Source organism: Suillus subalutaceus (assembly GCF_016647625.1).
Source record: "Suillus subalutaceus strain FC151 chromosome Unknown DFJ58scaffold_109, whole genome shotgun sequence".
Taxonomy (NCBI): domain Eukaryota; kingdom Fungi; phylum Basidiomycota; class Agaricomycetes; order Boletales; family Suillaceae; genus Suillus; species Suillus subalutaceus.
Window position 1 is genome coordinate 158,341 of NW_024540358.1, and position 18,074 is coordinate 176,414.

The 18,074-nt window shown below is 49.8% G+C and overlaps 3 protein-coding genes across 3 annotated transcripts; 2 read left to right on the top strand and 1 right to left on the bottom strand.

The window, feature by feature from the left end:
• Positions 1-3,673: 3,673 nt before the first annotated feature.
• DFJ58DRAFT_665325 (uncharacterized protein) lies at positions 3,674-5,689 on the bottom strand (the record flags this gene model as incomplete). The annotated part of the gene is made up of 4 exons (XM_041382496.1): positions 3,674-4,105; positions 4,155-4,531; positions 4,677-4,993; positions 5,091-5,689. The coding sequence occupies 4 exons, from the start codon at positions 5,687-5,689 to the stop codon at positions 3,674-3,676; spliced, it is 1,725 nt and encodes a 574-aa protein (XP_041240326.1).
• Positions 5,690-6,409: 720 nt separating this feature from the next.
• On the top strand, positions 6,410-9,810 carry DFJ58DRAFT_717807 (uncharacterized protein; the record flags this gene model as incomplete). The annotated part of the gene is made up of 15 exons (XM_041384404.1): positions 6,410-6,785; positions 6,842-7,356; positions 7,410-7,541; positions 7,715-7,893; positions 7,942-8,076; positions 8,217-8,306; positions 8,356-8,419; positions 8,443-8,679; positions 8,744-8,912; positions 8,960-9,018; positions 9,072-9,087; positions 9,141-9,213; positions 9,362-9,443; positions 9,477-9,557; positions 9,589-9,810. 15 exons carry the CDS (start codon positions 6,410-6,412, stop codon positions 9,808-9,810), a joined length of 2,430 nt encoding a protein of 809 aa, XP_041240327.1.
• Positions 9,811-12,732: 2,922 nt separating this feature from the next.
• On the top strand, positions 12,733-13,434 carry DFJ58DRAFT_39788 (uncharacterized protein). The gene is made up of 3 exons (XM_041380197.1): positions 12,733-13,048; positions 13,096-13,146; positions 13,201-13,434. The coding sequence occupies exons 1-3, from the start codon at positions 12,905-12,907 to the stop codon at positions 13,348-13,350; spliced, it is 345 nt and encodes a 114-aa protein (XP_041240328.1). The 5' UTR covers positions 12,733-12,904; the 3' UTR covers positions 13,351-13,434.
• Positions 13,435-18,074: the final 4,640 nt, after the last annotated feature.

The following is an 18,074-nucleotide window of genomic DNA, read 5'->3' on the forward strand; positions in this document are numbered from 1 at the left end:
TCGGAGCTCCCTTCGAAGGACACACCCAAACCATCAGTGGTTTAGCACTTTCACTTGATTGCATCTCCTCGTTAGTACTTCTTATGACAAGACCATCAAGCTCTGGGCATTCGAATCCCGCCAGCTCCTCACCCTCGTTCGATGTTCGGTCTACCGCCTGCCACCTTATCCTCTCACCCGATTCGCGTCAACTAGTTTACATCACCATGCGCAAAAACAACATCTGCTTATGCAACATCCCCATGAGATCCTCGCTAGCATTCAGCCTGTACCACAAGTTAGAGTGTGTAGCTAACCCGAATACTAGCCAAGGAAAGCAAGAAAGCATATGAATACAGCGAAAGGCGAGAGTTCCAGGGGAGAAAACGGCACCCTTACCTTTACATAGACTGATGAACGAATTTCAGATTAATCCGTCAAGATCGAGAAGATCGAACCGGTCAGACATTACCCCAAGTGGGAACCGGATGTCGACACGTGGATCGCAGAGTCAACACAGCAAGCCATAGAAGATGACACACTCGCCATGGAGGAACCTAAGGGTATATTCGGACGGATCTTCAGTAGATGGGGAGTAGGAGGTGCAGCAATACTGATGAGGGGAGAGGAGGTGTTGAGAAGGAAGCGACTGTACTTGGGAGGAAGCAACAAAGAACACCACCGTATATGAGGCCGAGCTGGTAGGGATGATCCTGGCAATCCAGCTGCTGAAAGAGGAAGGAGGCAACGGGGGGGGGGGGGGGGGGGGGGGGGGACAATGGCGCTTGAGAGTAGACAACCAAGCAGCGATACTCGCCATGACAGCATTCCAATCAAGACCAGGTCACCACATAGCAGACACGTTCCATGACAACCTGCGCAACCTGCTACCCAACAAAGACGGCAGAAAAACTAGTCATCCGGTGGTCGCCGGGCCACAAAGGCATACCAGGCAACGAGGCAGCGGACGAAGAAGCAAAGAAAACCGCATCAGGAGACTCTTCAGATGCGCACGAACTCCCCAAGTCACTCCTGACCAGAAACGGCGCGATTAGAACTCTCCCACAAAGCAAATCCGCACTCAAACAGCAGTTCTATGGCAAGATCAAAGACGAGGCCGCTGGAATCATGAAAGAATCACCCCGCTACCCCCCGACTTCAATCCATTGACGATACAGCCCCATCCAAGAAATTCGCCAGCAAAATCGCAGACTTACCAAGAAAGCACGGGACACTGCTCTTCCAACTACGCACCGGCCACATTGCCCTCAACAAACACCTTCACTGCATAGCCAGAGCGCCGTCCACAACATGCCAGGAATGCCACGCCCACGAAGAATCCGTCCACCACTTCTTGCTAGTATGCCCCAACTTCGCCAGACAACGCAACGCACTCAGCGCGGAAGTAGGGACCGCGCCAGCTCCACATCAAGTATCTTCTAAACGAGAGCAAAGGAATTAGAGCGACACTCAAATACATTGCGTGCACAAGAAGGATGGAACAGGTCTTCGGAGACGTCACCCCCCCAAAGGAGAAGGAATGAGGAGGAAAGACAGAGGGAGAAGCCAGAGGGGAGGAGAAGCGCATCCAAGATTGTAACACAATATTTTAACGCCTTAAGACGGCGTCACCGTCCCTGCCCTCGCACGGACCATTGTTTAGTATTGACACACCAGAGCCACGACACATATATAGCAAAGTACGATATTGTAGGTAGTGTCCACCATAGGGCCCCGCCCACAGGACAATAAACAAGGATCCAAAAAAAAAAAAAAAACCCCGAATACTACTATTATTCACACGCTAACATTTTCTTGCAGATCGGTATGGTGTTCCTAGAAACCCACCCCTTGCTGATGTATTCATCCCTGTCTTTTGATCATTTACACAACTCCATTAATACCATTTTTGCAGTCTGGCGCACTCTCTTCCACCGCGAATCGATCCACTAGTGAGGCCCCACTGAATGCGCAACAGAACCTCCCTTCCCACTCTCTACAATTTACCCCTATTAGTTTCGCCCGTCATCGCGTAGGGTCCAAATCCTGGACTGACAGACAACCCGGAACCTCTCGCGTGCAGCCTACCGAACCAAGATTCCAGCCACTCAGGCTGCGCAAGGACCCACTGAGTTCCGACGGAGGACCCATGATAGATCTCCCAAGTACAACGATATCGCCCGTCATGAATCATCTCCCTCTACTGCGGATACCTTCTTCTACAGTAGCTTCATGGCCACCCCAGTTACGCTCCGACCCCCACGATCTCCTTCCCTCTTCTTCCCATACGGACACGGTTCTCCCCATTCATAATGACAGGCCCGACAATCTTCCTGAGATGATGCTCCAAAACCTGTCAAAATATATCACAAAGGACGGTGACTATCCTGTTGCTCGTGGCGGGTTTGGGGAGATCTGGAAATGTACCTTTCACATCAATTGGGGATCAGTCAAAGTTTGTTTGCAGTGTTGTTTGTCTATCAGTCTAACATTGATAATTGGGCAGGTTGCGGTAAAAGCATTGCAGGTGTATGCTGCTGATCAACTTGGTGTAGCGAAGACGAAAAAGATCAACATCAGTAAATTCACACATTCCTTACCTTCCTTTTTCGTCACTTATTTTCTCACACAAGAGCGCACAAGAACCATATCATCTCCTTGTCACAAGCTTCAACAAGTTCAAAAGCAGATCCCTTCCTCTTGTATTTAGCTTTTCTTCGCTTTTTTTCCACTTTTTGTGCACTTATTTGAGAATGTATTGCATTGCAATCTTGATAGGTTTAATTTATATCCCCTTTTTCGCACTTATTTTCGACTTATTTGTGCTTAATCACTCTTGTTACGAGGAAAAAAACATTTGCATTTCAACCAAACAAGACGACTAAGTAGGTAGCGAGAGAAATAAGTAGTAGTAAGTAGAATAAGTGTGAAACTAAAAATAAGACGGCGACAGCGAGAAAACAACCCAGGTAGTACCAGCTACTAGTAGTAGTCAGATTCGAGATAGTATTGGATGAAAACAAGAGCGAAGAACATTACCTCTAGAAAATGAGGGCTCGCTCATCCTCAGTTTCGTCATCCACCTCCATCCGTGTGCCACGCCTCTTCATGGCAAGGCTCTGCGCGAGCTCCGAGTTGCGGTAAACGACCGAGTCTGGCAAGCGGCTGATAGACGTGGTGTAAGCCCTGGTCTGCACGCCCCAATTGGCATCTGAAAACGCCCAATGGAACACTACTCTCTTTACCCGTTGACGGATTGATGTGCAGCAGGGTCTTGTTGTTTCGGCCGTTGCCAGCGGTGTCGATGTCGCTCAGAAGCATCTGCCCATTGGCAAAAAGTTTGATGGCACGTTCCATCTAAAACACAGGGTGAGTCAGCTGTATGAGGAGGAAAAAAATACATGCCGCTGCTGTAACGAGAGCGAGAGCGCCCTTCGAGTGTCCTGGCAATGTGTTGTTTGTTCCTGGCATGTTGACAGCGCCAGACGTGGCGCACTTGTGCTGCACAAGGACCTGCACAAGGAGGTCAGACTGGAATGGTCTGGACATCTCTCCGTCCTCTGAGATGTCCCCAAACAAAAAGCAGAGCCTTTCGAGCAAGCCCGATGCGAAATCTTGATGGTCCTGATCGGTGTTGAGGTCCTCCTGCGAGATCATGAAGTTAGCGAGTACAACGAGAGCCACATTGCTAATGCTATTGCGCCACTCTGACAACCGCTGGAGGGTCTACAAATAAAATGATCAAATTTACATCATGTGCGAAAAAAAAACATACGAGGGCGATGACAGGCCCGTCTGCTGTAACCGTGTGTGGAATCTTGTCTTTGTAGACCGCGTCCCAGGCTGACTGCAAGATAGGACAGAGAATGTCATCTAATAGCGTCCATACTTCAGATAAATCGCCAACACAGCGAATGGCAGTAGGAATGAACTCCCTTGCCCACTTGTTTGCCATCTGACAACCCTTTGGAAGATGCTTCTTCCTGAATGCAGAACGCGCAATTGCCTTGGAGGGAGTGGCGATAGCAGTGGCGATAGCGCGATGGGAACCAGTTATAGTGGTAGTGGACGATTCGGACTTCAGCCGTTTCGCCGGAGGGGCTTTGAGAGTGGTAGCAATGTTGGTCTGACAACTCGCAATCAGTTAAACATAGAATCAAGCAAACAACACAAACCGTAGATGTCAACCGGTGCGTGGACACTGGTTCAAAAGCAGGTTCAGCCTTAATTGCGATCATACGGTCATTAGTGCTCTCCACAATTTCATCATCGGATGATAGCGACAATAAGTCGTCCTCGCTCAGAAGAGGTGGCTGTTTCCGCTTCTGGCTTGCAGCCAGTGACTCATAATCCACTGGGAAGGCGGAGCGGGAAGAGGGTTTTTGGGCGAGGGGTGGAGGTACAAGGTCAGAGTCATAATCCGCGGCCTGTAGCTTGTGACTGGCATCGGAATCGGACTTATAGTCCCCCAGGGAGGCAAGCTGTGGAGGAGGGGGGATGTCGCCAATACCCGAATTCATGAAGATAATTTGGTCGCGGATATCGCTGAGGACTTCTGCGCGCTTGGCATCCTCAACTGGATCAGGCTGCTCAGGTTCTGAGGTTGCACCGCGAGGGAAAACATTGTCAAGTGCTTTGGACGCGATCTGCAGTTTTCGTTGAAACTACATCAAATTTGAATCTAAATATGATCAGACTCACAGTTAAAGCCTTTTTGCCTTTGAAACCAGAAAGAGGTTTGGTGAACAGCTCCTCCGAGTCGTACTCGTCCTTGTCAGCATCAGACGCATACAGGCCCGAGAAAGCAGACCCAGCATCGGGAATACTGATGGGTGTGGACGGGGGTGGAACATTGCTGCTGATAGTGCTCCCTCTTGTGAGCTTAGAGAAAGCGGAGCTAGTACTAGCACTGCGTGAGTGCGTAGTAGCAGCCTTGGAGGATGGCTTTGAGGCGTTCGTGGGAACAGTCGATATCCACCCCGGAACACGTCCAGCAAACGAAAATTTTTTGGGACTTGCAGTATCAGAATTATTTATTGCGACATCGAAGAAAAAAAGGGCAGTTTCAGTCAAAAGGAGACTCATAGTTACTAGGTAAGAGAAAGACTTACATATCAATCGTCTTGACGTTTGCGTCACGTGCCTTTGTTGATCCATCGATAACGACGCCAGCGTTTAACGCTTCAATCGCATCTCTCACCAGCGGTTTGGTGGCCTTTTTTCTCTGGGGTTTTGCTGCTACTGGCTCCTCCTCCAAGTCTTCATCAGTCGCAGGATGTTCAACATTAACACCAGCTGCTAACTGTCTGGCTCTACCCTTTTGACCCTTGCCTTTGGCGACAACAGGCTTATCAGTGGCGACAATTTCTGCTCCTGCTTGCCTACCATCCATAGTCGAGTCGGGGGTCTTCGAGGTTTTTGCAGCCTTCCCCACTGGGCGTGCACGAGGAGGCTTAGGCTTAGGTGCGTCAACACGGGCATTCTCTTGATCAGCCTGCATCTGTGCTTGCATAGTTGCAATACGCTGATAACTTTCCTGCACAGCTTTATGACTTGCCTCCTTTGCCTCCTTTTCGCGCTGGTCGTCAGCGGCCTTCTGAACAGCGGTACGTCTCTTTCCCTGACTTTCAATCACGATGCGTCCCGGATGTTGAGTTGCATTCTTAGGCCGAGTTGCCATGCGCTGCGCAACTGTCTTGGGCTGAGACATTGTGTCAAGGGAGGGATTTGGAGGCTGAAGAAAGTTGGCGGCGGCGGGTTACCGGGAGTTCAAGGCGAGTTTCATTACATTTTAAATTTTATAGTTGATAGCTGACTCTGAATAATTCACGGACCCTGCTTAATAGTCTGACGTACTTGTCTAACTACTGTGAGTCTACTGCGACTGCCATAAACCTCCGGAGCATATATGCCAGCGCTTTTTCGGCAGAATAACAGGACCCACACCAAATTGAAATACCTTAGTCTGGTGAGTATCAACATTTACTAGAACCTGTCCATCGGTATATTGACCTGCACTGGGGATATTTCAGGTATCAACATTTACTAAAACTTGTCCGTCGGTATCTGGTGAGTATCAACATTTACTAAAACCTGTCCGTCGGTATATTGACGTGCACTGGGGATATTTCAGTTCTGGTGGTGAGGTGACAATACTCACCAAAACCTTTCCGATGGTGGGGTGTCATTCGCGGATGTTCACCAAAACCTTTCCGGTGGCCCGGGAACATAAAGTTCACCAAAAGTTTCTGGTGGTATGGTTACATAACTGTCCATGTAACCAGAAACTTTGCCGCCCATTTTCATCCCGATGTGGCGCCAAAACAAGCAGAGTCTGGACCCGATATTAGAGGCCGTTGTTGAACCCTGAATTTTTCCCTAGTCTCTGCTTCGCTAGCCATACACTGTATCAACCCGCACTCCTCATACCATGCCTGGAACTCGCCCTACTCATCATTCCCTTCGGTTTCCATGTTTATCTCCAGGCTGTATGCGCTGGTTTCGAAACGCCTCAGGCCGCACTCAACACATGCATGCGTGCCATCCAGTTGCACTTGCTCAAGATTTTCTACCAACACCGCCTCAGTCGCCACCTCCTCCTGGTTTCTCGCCACCTCCTCCTGGTTTCTCGCCACCTCCTCCTGGTTTCTCGCCACCTCCTCCTGATTTCTCGCCACCTCCTCCTGATTTCTCGCCACCCCCACCTGATGTCTCACCACCCCCACCTGATGTCGATGAGGATCCAGAGTCAGAATTCACGGACGCGAGTGGGCGTTACTATCGTACGTATCATTCGCTCCTCAATGGTAAGTTCCTTTCAATCAGTGCCCTTTCATGAATTGTGACTCAGACACGCTCTTAGGACTGCCATGCACAGCTGATGGTGTATTTCTACCGCCTGGTACACCACCAACTCCTGCTCCACTGAAGTCTCCTCATGACTGGAGTCCATATCGCAGTGATGTTGAGTTTGCAACGGCAGAGTTTACCTTCAAGCAATGCCATATGTCTAACAAAGCTTCGGACATACTATTCGACTTGATGGCTGCGCAGCTATTAAAACACAACGACTCCCCTCCATTCGCGGACCACAAGGATTTGCACAAGGTCATTGACGCTACACAGCTTGGCAATGTCCCTTGGCAATGTCTCTCGGTTCAATACGCGGGGGAACACCCTGAGCACGATACTCCTCCGTGGATGGGCAAAGAATATGAAGTTTGGTACAGAGACCCCCGCGTGATGGCACACAACATGTTGGCCAATACCACCTACAAGGGTGAGATTGACTATGCGCCATTTCGAGAGTATGATTCGTCGGACAATACACGCCGATGGAAAGACTTTATGTCTGGAGATTGGGCATGGCAACAAGCCGTACGTATTCAATACATTTCTTATAATTCGGGGGCACACTAACATTTTATCAGGACGAGATATCGAAGGATCCGAACACGCATGGATCAATGTTCGTCCCAATAATCCTTGGGAGTGACAAGACCACCGTATCTGTGGGCACGGGTAATAACGAATATTACCCCTTGTATGCCTCGATCGGCAATGTAGCACAACAATGTGCGACGCGCTCATCGCGATGCTCTCGTTATCATTGGTTTCCTCTCTATACCAAAAAGTACGTGTATCAACGTTTAATATTGTGCCCTTCATCTGACCTATTGCGCAGCTACTAGGAAATATGCTCACGACGATTCGTTTCGTCTATTTTCGCCGCCAGCTTTTTCACTGCTCGCTATCCGCGATTCTATCCACCCTGAAGCCTGCGATGACCGAGTATGAGGTCCTGCATTGCGCAGACGGTCATTTTCGACGCATCATATTTGGCCTAGGACCTTACATAGCTGACTATGAGGAGCAACTGGTGCTATCTTGCACCGTCAAAAACTGGTGCCCGAAGTGAGCTCTTTCTTAATTCTACCTAACTTTTACTGACAATGTTTGTAGATGTCTTGCACATCGTGGTGACCTGGATGGCGGCGGTAATCTCCCACGCACTCGAGAGCATACAGATCTCCTCGTATCTGAACATATAGACTCAGATACATTGTGGCATGAATTTGGTATCGTTAGCGTTCTCGCGTGAGTGATACTACCCACTCTCGTATTATGTACTTATTTATTTTGTACAGCCATTCACAAATGATTTCCCCCCGAGCCGACATTCAATAAATTGATATCCTTTCGATCTCCTCCACCAGCTAGTCAAAGGCGCTTTCAAGGATCATCTTGTGGGACTGGGTCTTAAAGTATCTCAAACTCACGCATGGGACCAAACGAGGAGAAGAGATCATGAGTGACATAGATCGCAGGTACGTGAAACCTCACTCATCCATTCGGCATTTTCTAACAATCAGTCAGAATTGCTGCTGTGGCATCATTCACTGGGCTACGGCGATTTCCCGACGGGCCGTGGCTTCAAACAGTGGACGGGGTAACGATTCCAAGGCCCTCATGAAGGTTTTCCTTCCGGCTATTGAAGGCCATGTACCTCAAGACATGGTGCGCGCATTTCGCGCTCTTTTAGAGTTTTGTTATATTGCACGACGCGATGTAATTACCGAAGCCTCTCTGGTTCAACTCAATGATGCGCTCACTCGGTTTCCACCACTACCGCAAGATATTCGAACCACAGGCACAGTCCCTCACTTCTCGTTACCTCGTCAACACTCGATGACTCACTATGTGGACCATGATCCGACTGTTTGGTGCCCCAAACGGATTATGTTCGTCGATCACGGAATCCAAGCACATCAAGGCGGTCAAGGAACCTTGGCGGTGGTCTAACAAGCACAACGCCCTGGGTCAAATGCTATTGACCAATCAACGGCTTGATAAACTTGCAGCATCTCGCCTGGACTTTGCTGCTCGTGGGATGCTTGTCGGCTCTGTGTTATCAAGAGCTGTGGCCGCTCTCAGTAAGTTTTCATATTTAATCATGTCATTTTACTAACTCGATGTGCAGCTGTCGGCCCTGAAGATGAGCCAAATGCCCCAGTGATCGCACCAGAAGTCGAGGGTGAGGTTGACGATGGTGAAGCTGTTGATGGGCCCAACTGTGCTCGCTTTTGTGCAAGCTCGCGCGGACACCTCGTAAGTGATGCTCTCATGTGTCCATCTTGGAATACTCACTAAGGTTTTCATAGAACGAAAACGGGCACGGACTGTAATGGAGCTAGCAGATGAGGTCAATGTACCTCCACCTGCGACGCCTTATCCGTTACTTTCTGTTCTCTCAACTCCACCCTAACGATCCCCTCAGGCCCCGAGGATGTCCCCCGCTGCTAGCTTGTCCTCGGCAATGATGGCACGCTTTATGTCTTTAATTCTGCAGCTGCGACTTTTCTATGCCCCGAGCGATCCCAAGTGGCATTGGCGGCATGCGACGTGAACAGATACGAGCTTGTCCACTCTGGCGGAATGTCGCTGCCCGTAATGATTGTGTGTTTGTCAATGCCAATCCGACCTTGAAGGGATGAGAGGGGCTCGAAGTCGCAAGAGTCAAATGTTTCTTTCTTTTCAAGTTTAATTGGGTCACATATCCATGTGCCCTCGTTCAGTGGGTTCGACAAGGTTGGCGACTGTGCGGACGAGGATACCGGCATGTGGATAGTACGTCCAACTGTTCATGACGATGGCACCCCAAACTTCGCCGTCATCCATATTGACACAATTTACCGCGCAGCCCACTTGATCCCTGTCTATGGTCCCGACTTCATTGCTGACAACATCGAGTATTTTCACTCCTATGATGCTTTTCGCTCATTCTATATTAATAAATTTGCTGATCACCATGCATTTGAGATCGCGTCGTGATCACCAAACTTTGAGGAGACGGAGACGAAGACGACACTCCCCATCACACAACCCGACGACACGAAACGACGTTGTCATGCGTTACGACGAATACACCAAGACGTACTAATGACTGCGATCTCAGCAACAAGATCCAGAGAGCCGAGCTCATTGCAGGGACCGGGTTTGACTGGTGAGTTCTCAATTTTTGTTTGTTCATTTTCACTCATGTATGTGCCAGCGCTCGATCGCAACCCTTGTCCTCCACCCGCCTCAAATCAAAACATGTCCGCAAGACGACTTTACCGATTCACTCGACTCCAACAACGTCGACTCCCAGAGACGCTGGATGTCTTATATCCCCGGCACAATTCCTGACTCAATGTCACCAGAGTTGTCTCTCACTCTAAATCGCTCTCAAGGTCAAAATCCAATGGTCTCCTTCCACCCCGTCATCTTCGTCACAACAGCCCCAGCAACCCTCGCTACTCCATATCCGCAGTTCGTGCCCAGTGGTATGTGCCCACCGCGGCAGCCTTCAGACACCCCATGTTCCCCTGCATGCTGTCAACCCTCCTTTGATGGTCCACTACCTGACACACCCATCATGGCACACCTATCCTCCCAAGACGTCCTGGCTGAACTTTATCTTGCAGGGCGAGCCACATGAGGGCAAGTAGACTTTTGCTGGTTCGCTGGGGAAGAACATTGTCTCCAAAGACGTGCTTGGAACGGAGAACGACCATGATGAATCAAGCACGCCGAACCTCATTTACGCGAACTATGCTGCTTTCCCTCATCTTGCTGCAGGGACTTTGGTTGATCTCAAGTGGGTGGCGTTCTTTGGAGCTGCTATGGTATGTGTTGTACAATAATTCGGTCGACATAAAATCATATGTTGATACCTCGCCTAGGCCGTCTTCCCTGCGTTCTTCTCCCTGAACTCGTTCCAATGATTCTAATATCAAAGTAAGTCAGCCGTTCGTTTAGCAAAATACATTGACTCACCTCCAGTCCGCCAGCATGCAGCTTACGCCATGTCGTGAACGCGTTCGAGCATCTTGATCCAGGCACCCGCAAAGAACCTTCAATGCCCTCCAAATACCAACCCCCACACTCCTCATAACCCCTCTCCCTTCGACTTCTGCTCCCCTCGCTTGGTTGCGCCTTCCTCGCGTGTAGTAGAGACGCGTCTCTACTACAACGCGTCGCTGATCTTGATGTGCGGACTGGACTAAGTGCTACGAACGATCGCGTCAGCGATCAAATCCATCCGCACATGAGACACAGCCTTGGAAGACTTACCATTGCCGCTAGGTTCATTGTTTGTTGATCAAAGTGAGTTGTGTTTGCTAGTGAATGATATTGGGCTGAAGACAAACGAATTGTTCAGCCGCAGACGTTTTCTCACGCTGCTAGCTGTCGAGCACAGCGAGCAGCTTAGTATTATTATTTATTTTAACTACTTAATTCAATTGTATACAACGCACTTGCACTTTTCTCACTTTCGCTACTTAATTGCTTGACGCCACTTGTAAGTGCTTGTGAAAAAATAATAACAAGTGACTAAGTACAACTAATTAGCGTCATGTCAGATATTTTCGCGACAAGTGACGAAAAAGGAAGGTAAGGAATGTGTGAATTTACTGATGTATATGAGTATGTCTGGCTGGTCTCGACCAGAGGTACATACAACCTACGAGCTCGATATCTATACAAGATGGGACAACATATCCATGCGAGGTGTGGCATGCAATATATTCAAGATAAATCAATGTGATACTCATAATAGCTCCGGTTTCTAATGTACCTACAGTATTTCTATGATACCCTGGAACTTTTAAATACAGGCGTGTCACACACCTCGTGTGATAGATCAAATAGTTAAATATTAAATTGGTCGACAATACATGGTGAGAAAATCATATTAACGACATTTCGAACAGCTTTACCGCACGTTACTACTTTTGGATGTGTGGGATAGGATTTCAGCAAGCGACGGTGTAGGCAAAAGCCACTGACGTAGAGAATTGTCCAAAGTGATTAGCCGAAAAACTCGAAGAGAGACATGATCGAACAGACACAATCAATGTCACGTGATGTCAACGACCAGAGAGTTCGCTAAATTTGAGCTCGAATGCATCGATATCCCACCGTCAGATCGCTGCTCAGCCTTTATAACGCGCTTTACACCTTGACTGCATCAAATATTAATCCAGTGAGGATATGGCACCTCGTGGACCGTGATATTGAAAACGGCATGCCGAGGGGCCGCGGCTGGTACTAGAGTATATACTAATTATGAAGATGATTCAATGACGCAACACCTTCCTTCTTCCTGATTTCTGGGGTACGTATGACATTATTTGCGTCTGGCACGAATCCAACAATTTGATCTGCAGGGGAGTAGTTAATCACTTGCAATTGGAGATCTAGTTGAGTTTTAGATTCTGCTTGTACTTGCCACTGACTCGAGTCTTAATGCGTGCATGTATCAATCGTGGCTGGTATCCATACACAATCTGTAGACGAATAAAGATAGCCGTTCCTTCGACTTCCTGCCATCTCCTGGAGTTCCATAAGGTTCCATAAGCCTCTATAACGCCTGCCCAATCCCAGTGCTTGAGCCTCGAGGTCAACACAGCAGCAAACAAGTATTGCCTCGAGGCTTGCGGTCAAGGGTATGGCCTGTAATTGTATTTAAACGACCATGCCCCCCACGCTTCTTGTTGCTTACTTTACTCGAACTGATCATTGACTATCCGCCATGACTCGGAACAACAGCAATCAATCGAGGGCCTTGAGCCCAGTTCCTCCAGATACCACACCAGTTACTCGCGGACGCTCGGTACGTTGCTTATATATCGGTCCCTCAAACGCTGACCCTGATGCCCCATCTCTTTAGGTCCAACCGTCAAACAAAGTTTGTCGCTTTCTCAGGAAGGTCAAGGATGGTGTAAAGAAGAAGATTTCTGTAAGTCGATATACTGAGTTTTATTGAGCTCAGGCTGAGATCGTACACAAGCGCTCGAACCTGAATAATTCCGTGACACAAGGTGCCAATCCTCAATCGGTGGACACCGCACTTCAGCATGCCCGTGATGGTGCACATAAGATGAATCCACTTTTTGGACCCGCGAGATCAGTAGCGTCCGCAGGCAAAAATGCACCAGCAGCTCTCGATGATGCGGCCAATGTGGAGGCTACATATCTTCAACCCCTCAGGATATTCGACACTGTGATCGGGAAACTCACAGAAGTACGACCTGTCTCCCTCACCAGAACTGAACTAATACCGTTCCACAGGTACATCCGTATGCAAAGATGGCATTGGGTGTGTTGTCTTGTGCATCTACAGTACGTTTTATTTCGCTCTTATTTAAATCTACTGCTTAGTTGTTTTGCTTGCAGATAATTCTCGCTCAAGCGGATCGCGACGACGCGATACTCGGCCTTCTCAAGAAGCTGGGTGAAGTGTACGACTTCATGATGCAAGACGACACACTTCACAAGATTTCGTCGATGAGCACTATTTGGGACAGATCTCTCAGCAGCCCTTGAATGCGCCCATTTCATCAGGGATTATTCGGAGAAGAAAAACTTTTGTCAGTCTCCAACCAGTTGTTACATTTAGCGGTTTTTCAATCTTATCATAGGGAAGAGACTCGGAAAGAACGTCGTCTCGGAAACAGACGACACGATAAAACGGTATAACAATGTGTTGGATGCGCTCATGCAAAACTTCCGGGACCAAGTTACTCGCGACGTAGCCGTCTACATCCAACGTACAAGTAAGAATTCGGACGTATTCCTGACTCGACATCTATTCATACTTCTTCAGGCGAAATACTCGACCTCGGCGGTATGGCTTATGCAGAGGGCGCAGGACTGGACACTAGGAAGCGATGCCTGCCAGGGACGCGCACGGACATTCTCTCCAAGATCATGGGATGGATCAACGACAAGAACGATGATGCTCCACGCGTGCTATGGCTATCTGGTCCTGCCGGGACGGGTAAATCAGCCATTGCTCACACAATCGCTAGCTCGTTCATCGGGGTGGGCGGGCTCGGTTCTTGTTACTGCTTCGACCGAAACACGGACCATCGCCATAAAATGGTTTTCTCCACTATCGCGCGCGACCTGGCCGACCGTCATCCGGAGATGAGACGAGCGTTAGCGGATGCAGTCCAGAACGCAAATGCGCTCAAGACTACAGCGGATGTCGTACAGCAGTGGCAGAAGCTTCTTATGGAACCTCTAGGGAAGCTTTCCGAGTCCCCTGTGGGGCCTGTCGTGATCGTTATCGACGCACTGGACGAAAGTGGCAAAGCACTGGAAACACGCAGCAACCTTCTACGCATTCTTGCCGGTAAAATTCGAGACCCAACTATCACCCAGATCACGAAACTCCCGAAAAACTTCCGGACCATCGTTACTTCTCGCCCGCTCCACGACATAGAAGCAGAGCTTGCAGATGTCAGCATGTTGAAAGGATATCCATAGACGACACCCCACCAGCCACCGTAGAGCGTGACATCCACGCTTACATATCGAACGAGCTGGAAGGGCTTTCGGATTTGGGGGATAGAGAGTGCGCAGCGCTCGCTAAGAAAGCCGATGGCCTTTTCGAGTGGGCACGTCTTGCTTGTAAATCCATCAAAGCACGCTCTCCTGGCTTATCTCCAATCGAGTCCTTCGATGCTGTGGTGTCCCGCAATCCCGCTGAGCGGGAACCTTGTTGTATGATATGTATCAGTTCAGTTTAACAGAGATCATGCGAATAGACAAAACTACGAATTCCATGTCTCAGCAGAAACAGCTAACGAGATTTCGTTCCGTGATGGGACAAATCCTCGGCGCATCTGAACCCTCCCTTTGGCCTCCCTGAAACGCCATGCGGCGCCATTTTCCAGATGAAAGCGAGCATTACGAAGTGCAAGTCATAGTCGAACATATTGGATCTCTCCTCGGCGGCACCACAAACTCATCTACCCCCATCCGTCCCCTTCATGCATCCTTCCGCGATTTTCCTTACGGACCAATCACACAGTAAGGACTTTTTCATCGACGTGTCGAAAGTACAACACGACCTTGCTTTCGCATCACTTCGAGTGATGGAGCATGGACTTTCCTTCAATATCTGCGATCTAAAATTCATCGTATCTCCCCAACTCTGAAGATCCCGGTCTGCGAGAACGAAGTTGAAAAATGGATTTCCCCACACCTATCCTATGCCTGCCGATTTTGGCCTGTCCACGTACAACCAACCCACTTCGATTCAGAACTCGCCAAAGAAATAAAATCATTCTTCGAGCAATGAACGACTGTTCTTCTGGCTCGAGGTCCTCGGCCTTACGAATGCGCTCAGCGGTGCAGTCCCTGCCCTTCCGATTATTTCCAAGTGGTTAAAGGTGAGCACATGGTTATGAAGTGTCGATCACATGCTCACTAACGCGCAATCGTAATTGTAGGGTCACACCGGATTCGAAGATGCCTCATCCGCTGCAATGGACGTGCAGAGATTTATCCAACTCTTCGGCGTCCTCATCTTGCACAGCACACCTCATCTCTATGTATCAGCTCTGCCGTTTCCTCGCCCGTCAACTCTGCACTATCCAGCACGTTTTCTGCACGGTTTCCGAACACTCTTCGTGTGGCATCTGGACGTGATATCAACTGGACGGCTGTTTCAGGACTGTGATCACCGGGCACACTGATGACGTTCACTCATTGTCGTTCTCCGCCGGATGGGACTCGCATTGCGACTGGATCGGATGATTGCACTGTGCGGCTGTGGGATGCGGGCAACGGGGCAGCCAGTGGGCAAGCCCTTGCTGGGGCACACTGAAGCAGTTACTCAGTTTCATTCTCGCCGGATGGGACACGCATCGTGTCTGGCTCGGTCGATAAGGAACTGTCCGGCTGTGGGATGTAGCAACGTGGCAGCCTGTTGGTGACCCTTACTGGGGCATACTGAGTTCATTAACTCAGTCTCGTTCTCGCCGAACGGAACTCGCATCGTAGGACAGGTTCGCGCGATCAGACAGTCGGCTGTGGAACGCAGCAACGCAGGCAACCAATTGGTGAAACCCTTACGGGGGCACACTTCTTCAGTTACCTCAGTCTCGTTCTCACCGGATGAGGACTCGCATTCGTTTCTGGTTCAGACGATAAGACTGTCCGGCTGTGGGAAGTAGCAACGGGAAAGCCAGCGGTGAGCCCTTGGAAGAGCACACTTCTTACGTCACATCAGTCTCGTTCTCTCCGGATGGACTCGCATCGCATTCTGGTTCGGCTGATGAGACTGTCCGGTTGTGGGATGCAGCGATGGGGAAACCTGTCTGTGAGCCCTTGGAGGGGCACCACTGATTGGGTTAGGTCAGTTTCGTTCTCGCCGGACGGAAGTCGCATCTTGACAGGTTCGGACGATAAGACTGTCCGACTGTGGGATACAGCTACAGGGAAGCCAGTCGGTGAGCCCTGGCTGGGGCACACTGGGTGGGGTCTACTCGGTCTCGTTCTCTCCGGGATGGGACCTCGCATCGCGACTGGTTCTGGAGATAACACTGTCCGACTGTGGAACACAGCTACAGGGCAGGCCAGCTGGTGAGCCCTTGCAAGGGGCACACTAATTCAATCATCTTCATTCTCGCTATCACCGGATGAGACCCGCATCGCGACTGGTTCGGCGGATGGTACTGTCCGGCTGTTGGATGCAGTGACAGGGCAGCCAGTTGGGAGCCCTTGCTGGGGCACACTGATTCGGTTTTACTCAATCTCATTCTCTCCGGATGGGGACTCGCATCGCAACTTGTTCTGCGGATAAGACAATCCGGCTGTGGAATGCAGCAATGCGGGCAGCCAATTGGTGAGCCCTTACGGGGGCACACTGATGCGGTTCAGTCAGTCTCGTTCTCGCCGGATGGCACTCGCATCATTTCTGGCTCGAACGATAAGACTGTCCGGCTGTGGGGATGCAGGAACGGGGGCAGCCAGTTGGTGAGCCCTTGGAAGGGCACACTGATTGGGTCGGATCAGTCTCGTTCTCTCCCGATGGGACTCGCATCGCATCTGGTTTCGGCTGATGAGACTGTCCGGCTGTGGGATTCAGGGACAGGGCAGCCAGTTGGTGAGCCCTTTGAAGGGCACACTTATTCGGTCACATCAGTCTCGTTCTCTCCAGATGGGACTCGCAATCGCATCTAGTTCAAGAGATGAGACTCTCCGGCTGTGGGATGTAGCAACGGGCCAGCCAGGTTGGTGAGCCCTTGGAGGGACACGCTGATGAGGTCAATTCAGTCTCATTCTCGCTGGATGGCACTCGCATCGTTTCTGGTTCGGACGATAAGACTGTCCGGCTGTGGGATGCAGGAACGGGGCAGCCAGTCGGTGAGCCCTTGAAAGGGCACACTTCTTCGGTCAGATCAGTCTCGTTCTCTCCGGATGGCACTCGCATCGCATCTGTATCAAATGATAAGACTGTCCGCATCTGGTATGCAGCAATTGGGAAGTCATTGCAGGACCACGCCGAAGAAGACTGTTCAGCATACTCTCCACATAGCAGTTGCATCCACACATCCAGCGACGTCCCCACACCCTACACTGTGAACAATGACTTCATTTCATTCTCATCAAACTCGACTCATGCACTTCGCGATACTGCTGAGCTACTCGCAGGCACTCCCCATGATGACCGCAGGTCGACGTTCACTTTCCTTGGAGATGATGGATGGATGATGGGACCCAATCGTCGGCTCTTATTCTGGGTACCACCCGCTTCACGAGAGGAATTTAGCTATAATCCTTGAACTGCATTAGTGTTACCTAGCGGAGGTCCAGAGCTGGATTTGAGTCGCATGGCCCATGGGACACGCTGGCAACACTCCTACGAGGAGTGAGTCTTCAGCCTTTTCCGTTCCTCAGTTGATTAATTTGATACCTCTAGCCCTCAATCACCATGATCTTGTTAGAGTAGATTGAATTGCGGAGATGCAGAGACACTTCGTCGAGTACGATTTCAAGTGTACAATTAATCATGGTCTGTTGTATGTCTATACGTAGCATTGCATTCGAATTTGGGGTAGTTTGAACATCATATCAGGAAGGTGGACTGTGTAGCAGGTTTCCGAGAGCATGGAAAGATCATAGTCCAATGAATAAAGTTATCCAAGATGCCGTTGAGCGAAACGAATGGAGAAGAGTGGTTCAATGCACCTCCAAAGTGGACTGAAGAAACAGAAGATTGGCAGCACAGCGGGGGCGTGTTTGGATATTGCGGGGTC